Below are 16,806 nucleotides of genomic sequence, written 5' to 3' on the forward strand. Positions count from 1 at the left end.
GTTGCAAGTAAAAGGCCACCACCCTGCAGACATCAAGGGTACGTAGAGCCCTTTCCCTATCATCACTATGAGGTTCAAGGAAGAAGACAAGTAAGAAAACTGGTTCATTACAATGTAATGAGGTAAAGTACTTTGGGAAGCAATTTAGGATAGTCCTGAAAGACCGCCTTGTCCTTACGGAAGACTGTATAGGGCAGATCGGTCATTAGTGCGCCCAACTGTCTCACTCTTCGTGCAGAGGTAATTGCCACTAGGAAGGCCATCTTCATGGATAAATGGAGGAGAAAACACATTGCTAGTGGTTCGAATGGTTTGCCCATTAATGCTCTTAGTACTAGGTTAAGGTCTCTTGCGGAGACTGGTTCTTTAGTTTGGTGGGAAAGTATTGCACAGACCTTGCATAAATCTCGATTGATGGGTGAGAGAAAACTGAATGATCCTGTATAGAGGGGTGAAACACAGATGGCTGTGAGAGAGACCCTGCAGAAAAGAACGGTTACTTACCTGTAACTGTTGTTCTTCGAGATGTGTTGCTCATGTCCATTCGAAGTAGGTGTGCGCGCCGCGTGCACCACATCTTCCGGAGCGTTTTCCCTAGCGGTACCTGTAGCGCCGGCGGGGTGCCCCCTGGAGTGGCGCCACCATGGCGGGGCATAAGTACCCCTGCCGGCGCTGCCCCACCTCAGTTCCTTCTTGCCAGATATTCCGACGAAGGGGAGGTAGGATGGGAGTCGAATGGACATGAGCAACACATCTCGAAGAACAACAGTTACAGGTAAGTAACCGTTCTTTTCTTCTTCAAGTGGTTGCTCATGTCCATTCAAAGTAGGTGACTACCAAGTTAACGCCAAGGAGGAGGGGTCGGAACAGTCATAGCACCAGAGTCATAAAGGAAGGTGAACAATAACAGATTTATTTGAACAAATAAACAGTGACAAGTCACCAACCCAGAGCAAAGACAACCAGATCTATATATTTACATATTTATATCACAGATTCGAGGACTGCAGAGCCCACCCTTGCATCCTCCCTGGCCTGTTGAGGTAGCACATAATGTGTTGCAAACGTGTGGAGGGAAGACCAGGTGGCTGCCCTGCAAATGTCTGTGATAGGTACTTGGGCACCAAAGGCTACCGAGGACGCCTGCGCCCTGGTAGAGTGTGCCTTCACCCTGGGTGGGGTTTTACCAGCCAGTTGATAACACTCTGCTATACATTGCACCACCCATCTGGATAACCTTTGCGTAGAAATAGGTGAACCTTTTCCCTTATCCCCAAATGCAACGAAAAATTGTTGGGATTTACGGAAGGGCTTGGTTCGGTGAATATAAAAAGCCAGCGCTCGCTTGGCATCCAGGGAGTGTAGAACACGCTCCTTAGGGGATGCGTGAGGTTTAGGGAAGAACACCGGTAAATGAATCTCCTGAGATAGGTGAAAAAGAGAAACCATCTTCGGGAGGAAGATTGGATGAGGCTGTAGCCTTACGTTATCATGTGAAAAAACAAGGTAGGGCGGCTCTATAGTCAGCGCCCTTAACTCTGATACCCTTCTAGCAGACGTAATAGCTACTATGAAAGCAACCTTCAATGAAAGGTGCTTCAATGAGCATGTAGCCAAAGGCTCGAAAGGAGGGGACATAAGCCTGTGAAGGACCAGGTTGAGGTTCCAGGCAGGGTATGGAGCCCTCACCGAGGGGTACAATTTCTCCAAAGCAGTAAGAAACCTTTTAACCACCTGGTTAGAAAAAAAAGAGAGGTTCCTGCCGAACCAACATGGAAGGCGGAGAGAGATGCCACATGGACTTTAATAGAGGAAAAGGACAGGCCAGAAGAATGGAGTTAAAAGAGATAGTCGAGATAGTTGGAATAGGGGCCAAGGACGGTTGTACTCTTCTCCGAGACGCCCAAGACGAGAAGCGCCGCCACTTGGCAGCGTACGACCGTCTAGTAGAGGGCTTCCTGCTGCTAAGGAGCACCGTCTGTACCTGTTGGGAACATTCCCTTTCTGGTTGGTTCAACCACGGATAAACCAGGCCATTAGATGAAGAGACCGGAGATCCGGGTGAACCATTACCCCCCTGTCCCAAGGTTGGGTTAGCAGATCCCGAACTGGAGGGAGTGCCATAGGGTCTTGGGTCAGCATGTCCACCAGGATGGGGAACCAGAACTGCCTGGGCCACCTGGGGGCTATGAGGATGATCGAGGACCTGAAAGTTCTCGCTCTGGTCAAAACCCTGGAAACTAGTGGAAATGGGGGAAAAGCATAGAGAATGCCCTTTGGCCACACGGTCGTCAGGGCATCCCCCAGGGAATATTCCCCCAGCCCCAGCAGGGAACAGTAGTTCCTGCACTTCGCATTGTGTGCTGAGGCAAACAGATATAGGTGGGGATAGCCCCACCTGCGGAAAACCTGGCTGAGGACAGAGTCCCTGAGTGACCACTCGTGGGCTCCAAAAGTTCTGCTCAGTGTGTCTGCAAGTAGGTTTTTGCACCCGGGGAGGTACTCCGCCTGAGGCGTGATATTGTGGGTGACACACAGATGCCATAGACGCAGGGCCTCCTTGCATAGGGGTGGCGAATGCGCCCCACCCTGCTTGTTGAGGTAGAAAACTGCTGCAGTGTTGTCCATACGTACCAGGATGGAGCGGTGGGAGAGCCTCGGCAGGAATGCTTCGCAGGCCCTCCTCACCGCCCACAGTTCCTGGACGTTGATGTGCAGGGTCCGTTCGGAAGGGGACCAGAGGCCCTGAGTTCTGTGGCACCCGAGGTGTGCACCCCATCCCAGGTTGGACGCATTGGTGACTAGCCTCAGCGAGGGGGGAGGGGCGTTGAAGGGAACCCCGCTGCTCACCACGGATTCCTGGGTCCACCAGAGTAGGGAGTCCAGAATGTGCGGAAGCACTGATACTATGGAGTCCCATAGACCCTTGGACTGGCAGAAAACCTTCGCCAACCACGCCTGCAGAGGTCTCATCCTCATCCTGGCATGTCACACTGTGTAAGTGCATGCCGCCATATGTCCCAGGATCCTGGAGCAGACTCGAGGAGTCGTGATGGGGGACCGGGTTAGTTCTGAAATCAGCTCCACTATGGAGAGGAACCTGCTGTGGGGCAGGAACGCTCTTGCCACCTTCACATCGAGGAGGACTCCCACAAACTCTATGCTCTGGGAAGGGGTCAGGGATGACTTCTCGACATTTATCATGAGTCCTAACCTTAGGAAAAAGAGCTCTTATGAGTGATACGTGAGTTTCTACCTGCTCGTACGAGCGACCTCGGATTAACCAATCGTCGAGGTACGGGAACACGTGTACCCCTCGATTGTGCAGAAAGGCGGCAACCACAGCCATACATTTTGTGAATACCCTTGGTGCAGTACATAACCCAAAGGGGAGTACCATGAACTGAAAATGATAACGGCCCACATAAACCGGAGGAACCTCCTGTGACCGCGCCTGATAGCCACGTGGAAGTAGGCGTCCTTTAGATCGAGAGTCGCGTACCAGTCGCCCATTTGTAGCACTGGGATGACCGAGGCTAAAGTCACCATTCTGAACTTGTGTTTTACCACCGCCTTGTTTAAGTATCGAAGGTCCAGGATAGGACGAACTCCCCCTTTTGGTTTTGGGACGACAAAATAACGGGAGTAGAACCCCTTGCCCTGCAGATGCGGGGAAACCCTTTCTATTGCTCCTTTTTCGAGGAGTGCCCCCACTTCCTGAGATAGGATGTGTTCGTGAGGGGTGTCCCTTATTAGGGACAGGGTAGGGGGTTTTGAAGGCGGTGGGCCCAGGAACGGGATCGAATAGCCCGTATGTACAATGTTCAGGACCCAGGCATCTGATGTTATTCGGGCCCATACCTGGGCAAAACAGGAAAGCCAGGCCCCAAACGGGGGGCCAAGGTGGCAGACTGGTACAGGACTCTCGAACACCCCGTCAAAATTGAGGCTTGCCCTGATTGGAAGGGCCATGGGGGCCTGCCCTCTGGGAATCTGACCTGGGGTGACGACGTCGACCCCTAGGCCCTTGAGGGTGCGCAGCCGCCCCGGCACCTCCACCGGAGGCCCGGGAGCGGCGCCTCCAGAAATCCCCACGGGGGACCTGGGGCTGCGCTCTACCCTGCTGCCTATACGGCAGTTGTTGCCGCTGCGTGGCTGGCGTATGTATGCCTAAGGACTTCAAAGTTGACCTAGTGTCCTTTAGGGTATGGAGCCTGGAATCTGTGCTCCGAAAACAAGGCCTTCCCTTCAAAGGGCAAGTCCTGTATGGTATGCTGCACGTCCGAGGGAATCCCCAAGACGTGGAGCCACGCTCCATGGCGCATAACGACACCCGTCGCCATGGTGCAGGCTGCCGAGTCCACGGTGTCCAAAGCCACTTGGAGGGCAGTTCGAGTAATGACTTCACCCTCAAAAGCCATAGCTGCAAACTCCTGGCGGTCCTCCATCGGGAGTCGGTCTCTAAATTTTTCGACCGCCTGCCAGGTGTTGAAAGCATACCTGCTCAGCATCGCCTGTTGGTTTGCGATACGGAGCTGCAGAGCCTTGCGGCCCAACGATCCAGCTTCTTAGGCTCCCTTGCCTTCGGCGAAGGCCCGGGCTGGGGAAGCCTTTCTTTTTGGGCCGTGGCCTGTACGACCAATGATCCCGGGATGGGCTGGGAGTAAAGAAATTCGTGACCCGACTGCAGGACGAAATAACGCCTTTCTACCCCTTTTTGGGTAGGAGTCAGAGTTGCTGGCGTTTGCCACAGGGCATTAGTAATTTTTGAAACAGTTTTATTGAGCGGTAGAGCGAAGCGCGCAGGGGTGTCCTCAGTGCGGATGTCTACCATTGGATAGGTATCCTCAATTATGGGCTCAACCGGGACAGCCAGGTTGGAAGCCATGCGCCGCAGGAGGTCCTGATGTGCTCTGGCATCCATTGATGGTAGCCCGGGCGCTAGGTCTGCCAGTGCCTCATCGGGGGAGGATGACGACGACGACTCTTGAATCAACAGGGGAGTGGTCGTGACCAACTGCGGAGCCAGTTGAACGGTCTGAGCTTCCGGAGGGCCTGTCTCCGGTACCAGTGGCTGTGGTGCCGCAGGATCTTGTTGCGGCACTCGAAGGGGGGAGGGGAGGCGCCCTAGACAGGGACACAGAGGGGCGGGAACGGTGCCCCGAAGCCTCCGACCCCATAGATAGTGGTGGTTGTCCCTGCCACTGATTATAGGCCCAGGAAGTCCAAAAGGGCCACTGCGGATGAGGGGGCCACATCTGCTGGTTGTGGCCCCTCCGGTGCCTGGATCTGGACCTGTGGGTCGAGGAAGCTCCCGAAGACCCTGACCGCACCGACACCGCGTCCAAATCCAAGGAGTAATCGGACTCAGGCCAAGGGGGGGGCTGACGAGAATTGCGGTGCAAACTTGGTCATCGACTCCGGCTTGCCCGCATGGGCGCAGTGAGGACGTGCCATCTGAGGTACCGGGGGACCCATGCCCGGTGCCGTAAGGGCCGCTGATAACTGCGGCAAACTCCGCTGAAACAGTCAACTGTGGCACTGGGGTGCCTAGGCCCGGTGCCGGCTGCATCGCCAGTAACTGCGGCACCGAGGTGCTCAGGCTCGGTGTCGGTTGCGATGCCTGGAGTTGCAGCACCGGGGTGCCTAGGCCCGGTGCCGGGTGCGTCGCGTGCAGCTGCGGCACCGGGGTGGCCCAGGCCCGGTGCCAGTTGCGCCGACTGAAGCTGCGGCACTGGGGTGCTCAGGCCCGGTGCCGATTGCGTGGCCAGCAGGTACGGCACTGAGGTGTTCAGGCTCGATGCCGACTGAGTCGTGCCCGACTGAGACGTTACTGGGGTGCCCAGGCCTGGTACTGGGGTGCCCAGGCCTGGTACCAGGGTAGACCACTGGGTCGATGCCGGTGCCGATGACGGCACGGAGACGGACCCAACTCCTGGAAGGGGCTATGGGGGTATGGCATCGGTACGGCCAAGTGGGGCTCTGGCAACTTGGAGAGCAACAACCTGCCATGGCTCTCCGCTCCCTGAGAATGACGATTCGGCATCGTGAAGGGTGCCGTAGTAGTAGCGGGAGCCGACCCAACCAGGATTGGTCCCGATGCATAAGCCACTGTAGCATGCCGACCCTGGCCATGCATGGGCGACGGCGGTGCCCTCCAAGCTTGCACCGGGGGCGACCTCGACTCGTCCGAGTCAACCGACAACGGCGGAGAGGTTGTAAGACTTATTAGGTCCTGCGCCGCTTCAAAGGTGTCCAGTGTACACGGGCGATGAGAGGGCAGGCGACCAGAGCTCACTAGACCCCCTTGGTGCCGACGGTGCACCGGAGGGGAAACACACACCGGTGAACTGCCGGTGCGGTGTCCAGCCGACATCGACTTCTTAGACGGAGACCTGCCCTGGGACTTATTCACCTTCTTAGATGGTGGAGAGTGAGACCGGTGCCGGGATCTTGACGTCGATGCCCAGTGCCAGTGTGTGGCCTCACGTGTGGAGGCCGGTGCGCTGTGCACCGCAGGCTGGTCCGGCGGTGCCGGTTGAAGCGCCGTCTCCATGAGGAGAAGCTTCAAGCGGGAAACTCTTTCTTTCCTCGTACAAGGCTTGAAAGACTTGCAGATTTTGCAGGCAATTGCCAAATGAGCCTCACCCAGACACTTAAGGCAGCTGTCGTGTGGGTCGCCCCTGGGCATAAACTTCCCACAGTCAGCGCACGCCTTGAAGCCTTGCGGCTCTGGCATTCCTTACCCCCAAGGGGGAAAGGAACAAAAAACAAAAAACCTAACTACACAACTATTTACAATGTGAGAAATGGGAACCATTAACTATCTAAGCCTAACAGCTGTAGAGAGAGAGAGACACGCACCAACGACCGACACGGCGGTAAGAAGGAACTGAGATGGGGCAGCGCCGGCAGGGGTACTTATGCCCTGCCATGGCGGCGCCACTCCAGGGGACGCCCCGCCGGCGCTACGGGTACCGCTAGGGAAAATGCTCCGGAAGACGTGGTGCACGCGGCGCGCACACCTACTTCGAATGGACATGAGCAACCACTCGAAAAAGAACTGAGAGATAGACCTGAGTTGTGAAGATGTAGTAAGCAAGTAAGTATGAGTGAGATTCCTATCTGAGCAGGATTGTAACATCTAGATGAACACCACCTGGTAAAACGGTGCCGCTTCTGAGTCTAGATTTTGCTTGTTGCAGGTCTGCAACGGTTCGTGAGAATGGTTTGAACTTCTAGAGGACAGTGGATCTCTGTCATGGTTATCCAGCAAGGAGCCATGCATGCAGGTGAAGGCACTGGATAGCAGAGTGATGGATCCTTCCGTTCTGTTGCATGAGCAGTGACAGGACAGGACGGAAGCGATGTGGTGGATGCCTGACCACGTGTAATATAACTGGATATCAAATCTGTCTCTGCCACCTTAGCGCCAGCAGTATCACTTTGGCTCCGTCCTGCTTTATCTGTAGTATCACACTCTGGATGAACAGGTGAACATGTGGCCCGTACACTGACCTGAGTCAAGTGTGCATCAGTCTCATATGCAGGTGTGTGTAAGACACGACGAAGGTGTCGGTTGCCATGTGATCGAGGAGGTGCAGGCACTGTCTGGCGGTTATACAGGGGCTGAATTGTGCCAGATGCACCAGGTATTGGATTGCTGTGAATCTGAGCTGTGGGAGTGAAGCTATTGCTGTTTTGCAGTCCAGGTGTGCTCAGCTCCTATAAAGTCTAGAGTCTGTGTCGGGTGCTTGACACATTTTACTGGGTTTATGCATAGCCCAAGCCTGTTGAAAAGTGCCCTGATAAATGTCAGTGCCTGTTGCGTATGGTGAAGGAATTTTCCCCTTTATGAGGCAGTCATCGAGGTAGGGAAAGATGGTGATTCCCCTTGTTCTAAGGTGGGCAGCGACCACTGCTAACATCTTTGAGAATACGCTTGGGGCAGTCGATAGGTAGAAGAGCAGTACTCTGTATTGGAAATGTTGGTTCACTACTGTGAACCTGAGGAAGCATCTGTGTGAGGGGTGTATTTCAATGTGGAAGTAAGCATCCTGAAAGTCAAGGGTGGACAGCCAATCTCCTTTCTCGAGGGCGAGTATAACTGTGGCGAGAGTTACCATTTTGAATCATTGGTATTGGGCGTACCGATTGAGTCTCCTGCGATCTAGTATAGGTCTCCAAACCCATTTTTTTTTTATTGTGAGGAAATAATCGAAATAAAACCTTGTCCTCTGTGCTTGAAGGGTACCTCTCCTATGGCCCCCAACTGCAGGAGACAAGGTGCTTCTCGCATGAGCACCATTTCATAAGAGGAGTCCCTGAAGAGGGACGGGGATGGTGGTTGTGGGTGGGAATTGGAGCTAAAGGAAATTACGTAGCCCATGCTGATTATCCCAAAGAGCCCATCTGTCGGTCGTAATTGATCACCAGGCAGAATAGAATGCTGCTAGTCTGGAGCCAAATACGGTATAAGGCTTGGATTGCTGCCTTGAATGTGGGGGGGGCTGTCCAACCCTTGACCAAGGCTTCAAAATGATTGATGTGCTGGAGCCTGCTGAATAAGGAGTTGTTCTGATGACTGTCTATGTCTGGGTTGTCTTGAATGCCGTTTGTTATCATATTGCCCAGTATGGTTGAAAGGCGTCTGTTTGTATCTGTGGTTAAATTGTCTGTTCTGCTTCCCCCTATTAGCAGGAGGTTGGATGCCAAGCGTTTGGAGAGTGACATGGGAGTCTTTTAAAGAGTGAAGAGTGGTATTCGTGGTGTCTGTGAAGTCGGGATGTCTCAAAGGGAAGGTCTTCAACTGTGGTCTGGACTTCTTTAGGAAAGCATGAGAATTGGAGCCAGGATGCACGTCTTAAGACCACTGCAGATACCAGAGATCTGGAGGCTGTATCTGCAGAATCAAGGGCAGACCGAAGCGCGGTTCTAGAGATTAAAGATCCCTCCTTCATCAGAGCTTTGTATTGTTCTCTCTTGTTGTCTGGTAGAATTTCAATAAAAGTCGACAACTGATCAAAGTTATGATGTGTATATTTGGAAAGAAGCATTACATAGTTGTCGATTAGCAGTTGAAGGCTGGCAGAGGAGTATGCTCTCTTGCCCATGGCATCGAGCCTCTTCCATTCTTTATCATAAGGGGTTGACAGTATGGCCTGCTGCTTACCCCTTTGGTTTGCAGTTTCTACTATAAGCGGAGGGTGATGGTTGAAAAGAAATTCCACACTCTGTGGGGTGACATATTTTCTATCAAGTCTCTTTGATGTTGGTGGGATTGTCGCTGGCATTTTCCATAGGAGCTTAGCTGGATCCATCAACACCTCATTCATCAGTAGTGAGAATTTGCTTTGCGCTGAGGCGTGAAGGATGTTACTTAGCTTATGCTGTGTATTTGGAGGATTGGAGAGGGATATTTCCTGTTTGTCAACTACCCTCTTTAAAAAGTCCTGAAAGGACTTAAAATCATCCCCTGCACCATTATTAATGAGGGCGTAAATATCTCTGCTGATGAGGATCGACAAGAGTGTATAGGTAAGGGGAAGTGTGAGGGCTGTTCTACCCCTGTGGTCTCCGTGTCGTCTTCACATTCAGACCTGTCCATGAGTGTAAGCTAGGAGGTTTGACAGATGTATAGTAATGATGCCCCACTCAGGGAACAGGCTGTTGTCTGAATATAGCCCATGGATCACAATATGGCCAACTTAGTGGCTTGAATGGTGGTCCCCAATGCTGCTGCCATTGCTGGGGGTGTACCAGTTTCAGTAAGGAGGTCTTAGGCAGAGGAGGTTGAGGTAACTCTTGTTCCTCAGAGTCACTGAACCATGGTGATAAAGCCCCAGGAGTACCAGAAAATGAGGACTTAGAACTAGCTGGGGTGCCATCGATGCCAAAAAGCAGGATTCCTGGCACTGAAGCTTTAGACAGCTCCACCGCTGTGGCTAACTGTGGAAACACAGGATGTGGGGCCACTGGCGGTACAGCACTGTGGGGAGTCCATGTTGGCAGCATGCCAGGCGCTTTTGAGCACTTGGTCCGTGCCAGCTGCTCAGCGGGCAGCGTGTATGCCACTGATGGTGCCACCACAGTTCGGTGCCCACTTTTTTTCTGCCACCATTTTAGCCGGTGCCAGAGTGACGGCATTATGCATCAGCCCTGCTGCATGGCTGTGTGAGAAGGGACAAGATCCCTGTTTGTAGTTGCAACTTTTCTGGGAGCCAGGACTTGAACTCTTAACTGCCCTCCTTGATGGTGTAGGGCCAGTAGTGTCAAGCCTTGAATTTGTCAATTTCCTCACTGTGGATGTAGACTCGGAGAAAGTATAAGACCTCTTCCTCACTGAGGGAGATTTCAGTTTGGTGCTCAGTCTTTTAGTTGGAATAGCCCTCTCACACACCTCTGCCCCTGGTGGGCTATGCCTGAAAGGAGAGTTTAGGGAAGCATCTGAAGGAGGTTTCAGTGCTGTCTCCATCTGCAACACATGGAGCTGTAGCTGCCTGGCTCTCCTTGTGTGCTTAGTCAGTTTTTTGCAGTCCTTCCTGACAGTGCTCTGTATTGTGGTCTTGTCCCAGACAGCAGACACAGAGATTACATCTACATATCTTCCCTCTTCCGCAAAAATTTATGCAAACAAAGCGTGGATTAGCATATTACAGTGCCTCATTTGCATAATTCATTAGGAGTCGTTTTTGCACTTTTTTTTCATTTTTTCAGGAAGAACGGTCTTTGCACAAGAGGGTGTTTTTGTGCAAAAAGGGCTCTTAATTGATTCTGCAAATGAAGTGCTGCAATATGCTAATCCACGCTTCATTTGTGTAGGCTTTTGTGGAGGAGAGAAGCTGCATAGACATAGTCAGAGAGTGCCTGTCCACTACAGCTATAGAAAGACCACAGCCCAGATACTTTTTAAAGCCAGAAGAGATGGGCATGACCTGAGTAATATCTTGAAGAACAGCAGCCATTATCAAAGCAGAGCCACAGGAGGCGGCAGGAATGCCACCTGACAGAGATTTGTTTGTTTGTTTGTTTTCAAATGAATAGTATCAGTTCAGCTGGTTATTAGTTGAAGTTAAGGCTAGCTGAATATCTAAAAGGACAGAGAAGGCTGAATGTGAGGATGACTGCTGCTCTGCGACCGAAGCTGGCGGCGGTCAGAGAAGAACTGAGGAGCCAGCTGGTCACGCATGTGCATTACACACTCTGGGTGTCTCACGCCAGAGTGTAGCGCGTGCGGCCGGCCGGGGGGGGGCTGCTACTAACCATCTCTGACTGGTGGGCGCAGCACTGCTGGCGCACCTAAGATGGAGCACCCACAGGGACTACTTGAAGAAGTTATTCTTATGAAACTGTTGTAGCATGGAACAAGGATGTGGAATCTACCTTTTTCTGACAGGGACTGAAGTAAGTCTTCGCCAGACCAGGAGAAATAATCAATCATTAAACCTTATATTGTCGGCTATTAAGGTAGAAACACTTTAAGCCAATAGCTTAGCATAGGCGGAGAGAAGTCAATCCCTTCATCTTCTCTCCAGAGAGGGAGGAGTGGAAAATCTCCAATCGCAAAGGAAGCAGATATTGTTGGAGAAATATATGAGTGACAGGCTCACTGAGACAGAAACAAGAAACTGATAGCACTAAGAAAGAAATGGGCATGTCTTCATGGAGGGGGGACAAAGAGGATCCAGTTTAACTGTAGGACCAGCCAAGATCAGAGAAATCTGACCTACAAAGGCTGTAAGACATCCCAGAGGACTCTGCCCAAATCCAAAAAACTCTTCAAAGTGGTAACAAAAGTGAGACAAGGAAAACACAAGCAGGCATTTATTATTGTTCATCTAAATATGTCTCTCTCTCTCCCATGCTGTTAAGAATAACAGTAGTTTAGAATCCTGTGCAAAATCTGTCTGATGGCTTTCACTCTCACATGGTCCTGAAGGGATAAACAGAGAAGATTCCACAGAATTCTAGGGAACAAGCAAGAGCTGTTGCGTAGGCTTGCAGGAGATGGCCCTAGTTTCAAGAGCTATGCATTTGGACCATAGCATCCCAAATGCCAAGAGTTGCCAGACACAAGAGCTACACCGGGAGCACATGCCTAAAGCCAGAGGCAATACTAACCACCATGCCACCCTAAGGTGCTATGGGCATTTGCATCCCCTCACTGCAGTCTGGCAAATGCATAGCATAGAGAGCTTAATCAGATCAGTGCTGGCTGAATCTAAGATTTCCAGGACCTGGAATTGGCTGTATGGTGATCATAAAGCACAGGGATGGGGAACCTAAGGCTTGGGGGCCCCTAGATTGCTGGGACTTGGCTCCCAAAGCTTATGGCCTCCTCCAGCATTGGGGGAGCCCATATTAGCACTACATTTCTCCCTCCCTGCCCACCGTCTCCCCACAGCACCTGACTGATTTTTCTGTGGGTTATCAGGCCCCTGATCCAAAAAAGGTTCCCCAATCCTGATAATAACAAGTCTGAGAGGGAAGTGGAAGTATAGTAGTATATGCAAGACAAAATCCCTAATATCAGGATGGCCCCAATAATATTGGGAAGTCTGGTCACTCTACTTGGCCCCTCAGTCTGTTCCAAGTGGGAAGAACCCTCTATACCTAATCAAGTGCTGTAGCATACAGCTACCAATGAGGGAACTGTGGCAACTGGGACCCTGAGCTCTTTTTATAGCTTCAGACCATTTAAGGTTTTGTCTATAAAGGGGCATGTACATGGCCCCAGTAGGCAGTGGTTTCTAAAGTTTGCCAGCCTCTGAACTGGGGATGTGTATTATCATAAATGGGAAACTATGTACAGGCAATGTTCAAATAATCTATAACTTCTGAAATAGCTTGCTCAAGAGATAATGTAAATAAAATGAAATATATAATTAACAAGAAAATCCACATCATCCAACCTGAAAATCTGAGTGGTCAGAATCCTTAATTTCTCTCTCTTTTATTAGAATAATTTTTTCTGATTGTTCACTCGCTAATTGTTGCTCTAAATTTTTTTGACATTTGAGTGACCTCTCCTAAAAAGTAAAGGAAAATGTTTTAAATATATCTTACAGTAAATTCAGAAAATTAAATACATAGGTTATTTTCAGTAATTTTTACACAACAAAAAAATCCCACTACTACTCCCTCTTCCCTATCCTGCCCCATTCAATGTCAATGCTGGAAGTGCTTCCTGTCCCATGCCTGAGTAATCCCACAGATCACAGAATGCAAAGGGGACCATGAAAGCCTCTATCACACATTTCCTGCAACCTCATATCATATCTATAAAAATGTGAAAATCATATAGGATACCCGATATGAGAACTTTAAGGAAAGATTATATCTATGCTTCAGGCTGGAAGGTCTAAATGCCAGCTTGAGGAAGCATACACATGCTAGCTATGATTACACTAGCATGCTAAATATAGAGGGTAGGGGAATATATAAACATCCAAGAAACCAGTTAAGTAGTTAGAGAGGTTAGTCCCTCCAGTTGCTCATGCCATACCACTGCAACCACACCCTATTTGTAGCACATTAGCTTCATCAGAAATAATATTAGTGTGAGTGTCTCTCAAATTGGAATGTATATCTTCCATGATGTTTGTTAATTTAGATTTTCGTGAATTTTATGTTTAACACAAGAAGTGCTACAGAAGTTTAACGCTCTATATGGAACATCAAAATAGACACTCTAAAAAACTTACTTTCTAGTTCTACAGACTAAAAGTTACAGAAAAAGCAGTCCACCGTGGGTATTCCATGAGGTGGCATTAATTTATTTATTTTTAATTATTACTGGAACGCATTTCAAATTTCAGCTTCAAATGTAATCTCAAAATAATTCAACGGGGCAGGGGTTTTCTTCCATGATGTCTGCAATGAGTATTTAGAAAGGTATCTGAATGAAGAGAGAGTGAATGCTTGGCATACCAATAGGTCATCCCATCCATAGGATGGCATGCAAAAAGGTAGAAGTGCAGAAGAAAATGAAAAAGGGCATCAAGGCTCATATCATAGCCACACACCAAAACCAAATATAAGAGACAAGGTCCCAGATGGTAGATCTGTGGAAAGCCAGAGCCAGGGTGAACCAGAAGAATTCAGAGACATCAAAAAAGGCACGTAAAATAGTCTAAATGATGAGTTACAAAGTTACATTTAGCATTAGGTTAGCAACAGATTGAAGAGGGTTCATGTGAGTTTTTAGGAAGCCTTTTAAGGGGTCTTGGACAACAAATGAAAAATAAATGTTTCTATATTATTAGCATGTAGGACAATTTATATTTACTTACCAAAGCTTCTGTCAGATCTTCAAGTTGTGTTTCTTTGTCACTTTTTAATTTAGCCATCTCTTCTACAGCAAATACAGTGTAAAGATAAAATACAAAATGGATACAATTTGATATGTATTATTGACATTGTTTGCCTCCTCCCTCCCCCCACCAAAAAACTTTTCAGGCCTCAGTTCAGTAAAGTACCTAACTTTATACAAATGAGTAGTTTTATTGACTTCACTGGCACTGAATGTACTCAAAATTATAACATGTACTTAAGTATCTTGCTCAATCAGGATAAAATATATTGTTTAATTTCAAGTCATATATGAAAATTAATTTCCATATTACAGTTGAATATCTTTTTCTATGGTGTTAAAAGTGATATTGGCCTACATCCAAAATCTTAATTCAAAGCTATAAATTGTTCTAAATTGTATCTTAGTAACATGATTTAATTGAAAGTTGAATGGGACAAATACCTCAAAAAGTATTGGGGAACATATATATATTTCAATAAAAATAAAATCATTCACTTCAATGGTATTCACAACCCTACTTATATCTATATAACCCTAATCTAACCCTATTTATATCTATATATCGTGTGAGATGGGGCGTATTCCATCCGCATTGAGCAGGAGGGGGTTAACTCAGCTCTGAAAGCAGAGGAGGCCACATCCCTGTATCTTACTGGGCATGCTCAGGCTGCACTACTATCAGAGGGATCAGCTGAACTCAGTTGGGGCTGGCAGCTGGAGGAAGAGGACATGCTGAGCCAGCTCCATCAACTATCTAAAGGCCAGGACACTACCACACAGGCTGGAGACTGGACAACTCTAGGGACCGTGCTGGATTCAGAAATAAGGGGAAGTAGTCAGAATGCAGAGAGAGGTGACAAAACAGAGACTCACCAGTGACCTGAGACCAGGGAAGCAGGAAGCAGCCCAGGAGTGGCGACAGCCACCAGGTGAGTGGGCTCCTGTCAAGGAGTCAGCATGTTGTAGTTTGGATTTCCCCACTGACGCAGTGGTGAGAGCAAGCCACTAACAGGCCTCTGAGCAAGGGTCCAGTGGAGTGGGAGGGCCTGGATCTCCCTGCCAGGGGATGTAAACCTTTCCCATATCTACTGACTTCAACAGACTTCTACCTTGGGGTTACTTTGGGACTATTAAACTGAACTGCTCAGACAAAAAGGGGGTGAGCTATAAATTTTGACCCTTGAGTCATTTCAAGAGCATTGAACTGCACTACCCTGCCAAAAGGGGGCGAAATTCAGACTCTGATCCTTGGGTCACTTTGTGGGACTAATGGACAGGACTTTCCTATCAGTAGGGGTGAGATATAGGTTAGACCCTGGGGCTTGAAGGCAGAGAGAACAGACTCCAGGGTGAGAATAGAGGCACCGGCTGGGGGAAATAAAAAAGGCAGGGATAAGTGCAATAGGGGTGAAGTGGGCCATTCCTCCCAGGACAGTGTCATCCCCATAGCCATGTGACAATGTGGTTTTGGAAAACTAAGTGAATTATTATTTGTGAGAATTCACAGACAAGGCTAGCTTCAGAATACTTCTGTAAATGTCTGCTTGCACAAAGATTTTGACCACAAGTGTTCACAAGGCTATCCTAAAAGCTCACTGATTCCCCCTCCTCCTGTTTAACAAAAGTTGTAGATATTAAGTCAGAGTAATCCAACAATGCTGATTTTTAGTCATCAATCACATATCACAAATAATGAATGCTAATATTCAAGTCAACAGTTCACAAAATACCTTTTTGATGAAGTATTTTTGCATAAAGGATAGGTGGTACAATTATGAATATAATAATAAGACTATAAAAATAATAAAACTCTTAGAGCGAGCATTCCTGATCAATTTACATTCTGCTTGGCAAGGGATCTGGGAAAAGGGAGAAAAGGTAGCTTACGAAGCCATCTTTCCACTTCCTCAGTCCTGGAAGTGGTCCTCAGTATAATTTAGAGCAGTCTAAAAGACTCATCAACATTACACACTGATATTATAAACCTAAGTATAAGACACTGCAGTGGGTATTATATGGATAACAACCACCTTCAGAGAACTAATACTGATATTTTTACCTGTAACCAGCCCTTGCAAAACAACTTACTCCTTTTTCAGCAAATCTTACCCAGTTCAAGAGATTTATTTTGGAGCTCTGAGACAAGTAATTCTGACTCTTCTTCGAGTTTCTTCAGTCTATTGAAAAGCATAATTAGAAAACAGTATTTTCCAATGTCAGATATAACAAACTAGAAAAATCTAAAGAAAGTCAATCATATTACTATTGGAAATACAATATGTCTATCTGCCGGCTAACAAGCAAACAGGTAAATATATTATGCATACACTCGAGTAAGCTGTGAGAAATGTAAGTAACAAGCATTCCATCAATGTGTTGCTTGAATAGCAGGATAATAAGGGAGTTAAAATAAAATGATAAAAAGATAAGTTCCCAGAATATATATATTTTTTAAAAATGCTATATTTTTTTCCCCTTAAAAAAATCATGAC

General features: G+C 48.5%; 1 protein-coding gene across 5 annotated transcripts in view; it reads right to left on the bottom strand.

The window, feature by feature from the left end:
* SYCP1 (synaptonemal complex protein 1) overlaps window positions 1–16,806 on the bottom strand; it is a 108,047-nt gene that overhangs the window by 58,791 nt on the left and 32,450 nt on the right. For 3 of the 5 annotated variants that reach the window (XM_075910539.2, XM_075910534.2, XM_075910535.2), the window contains exons 13-15: window positions 16,424–16,491; window positions 14,292–14,353; window positions 12,912–13,028 (exon numbers count right to left, since the gene is read on the bottom strand). In XM_075910539.2, coding sequence (XP_075766654.1) covers window positions 12,912–13,028; window positions 14,292–14,353; window positions 16,424–16,491 — 247 coding nt within the window. The remainder of the gene's footprint in view (window positions 1–12,911; window positions 13,029–14,291; window positions 14,354–16,423; window positions 16,492–16,806) is intronic. The other 2 variants (XM_075910538.2, XM_089773713.1) reach the window with 1 other exon arrangement.

Source organism: Pelodiscus sinensis, chromosome 27 (assembly GCF_052426305.1).
Source record: "Pelodiscus sinensis isolate ZL-2025 chromosome 27, ASM5242630v1, whole genome shotgun sequence".
NCBI classification, from domain to species: Eukaryota; Metazoa; Chordata; order Testudines; family Trionychidae; genus Pelodiscus; species Pelodiscus sinensis.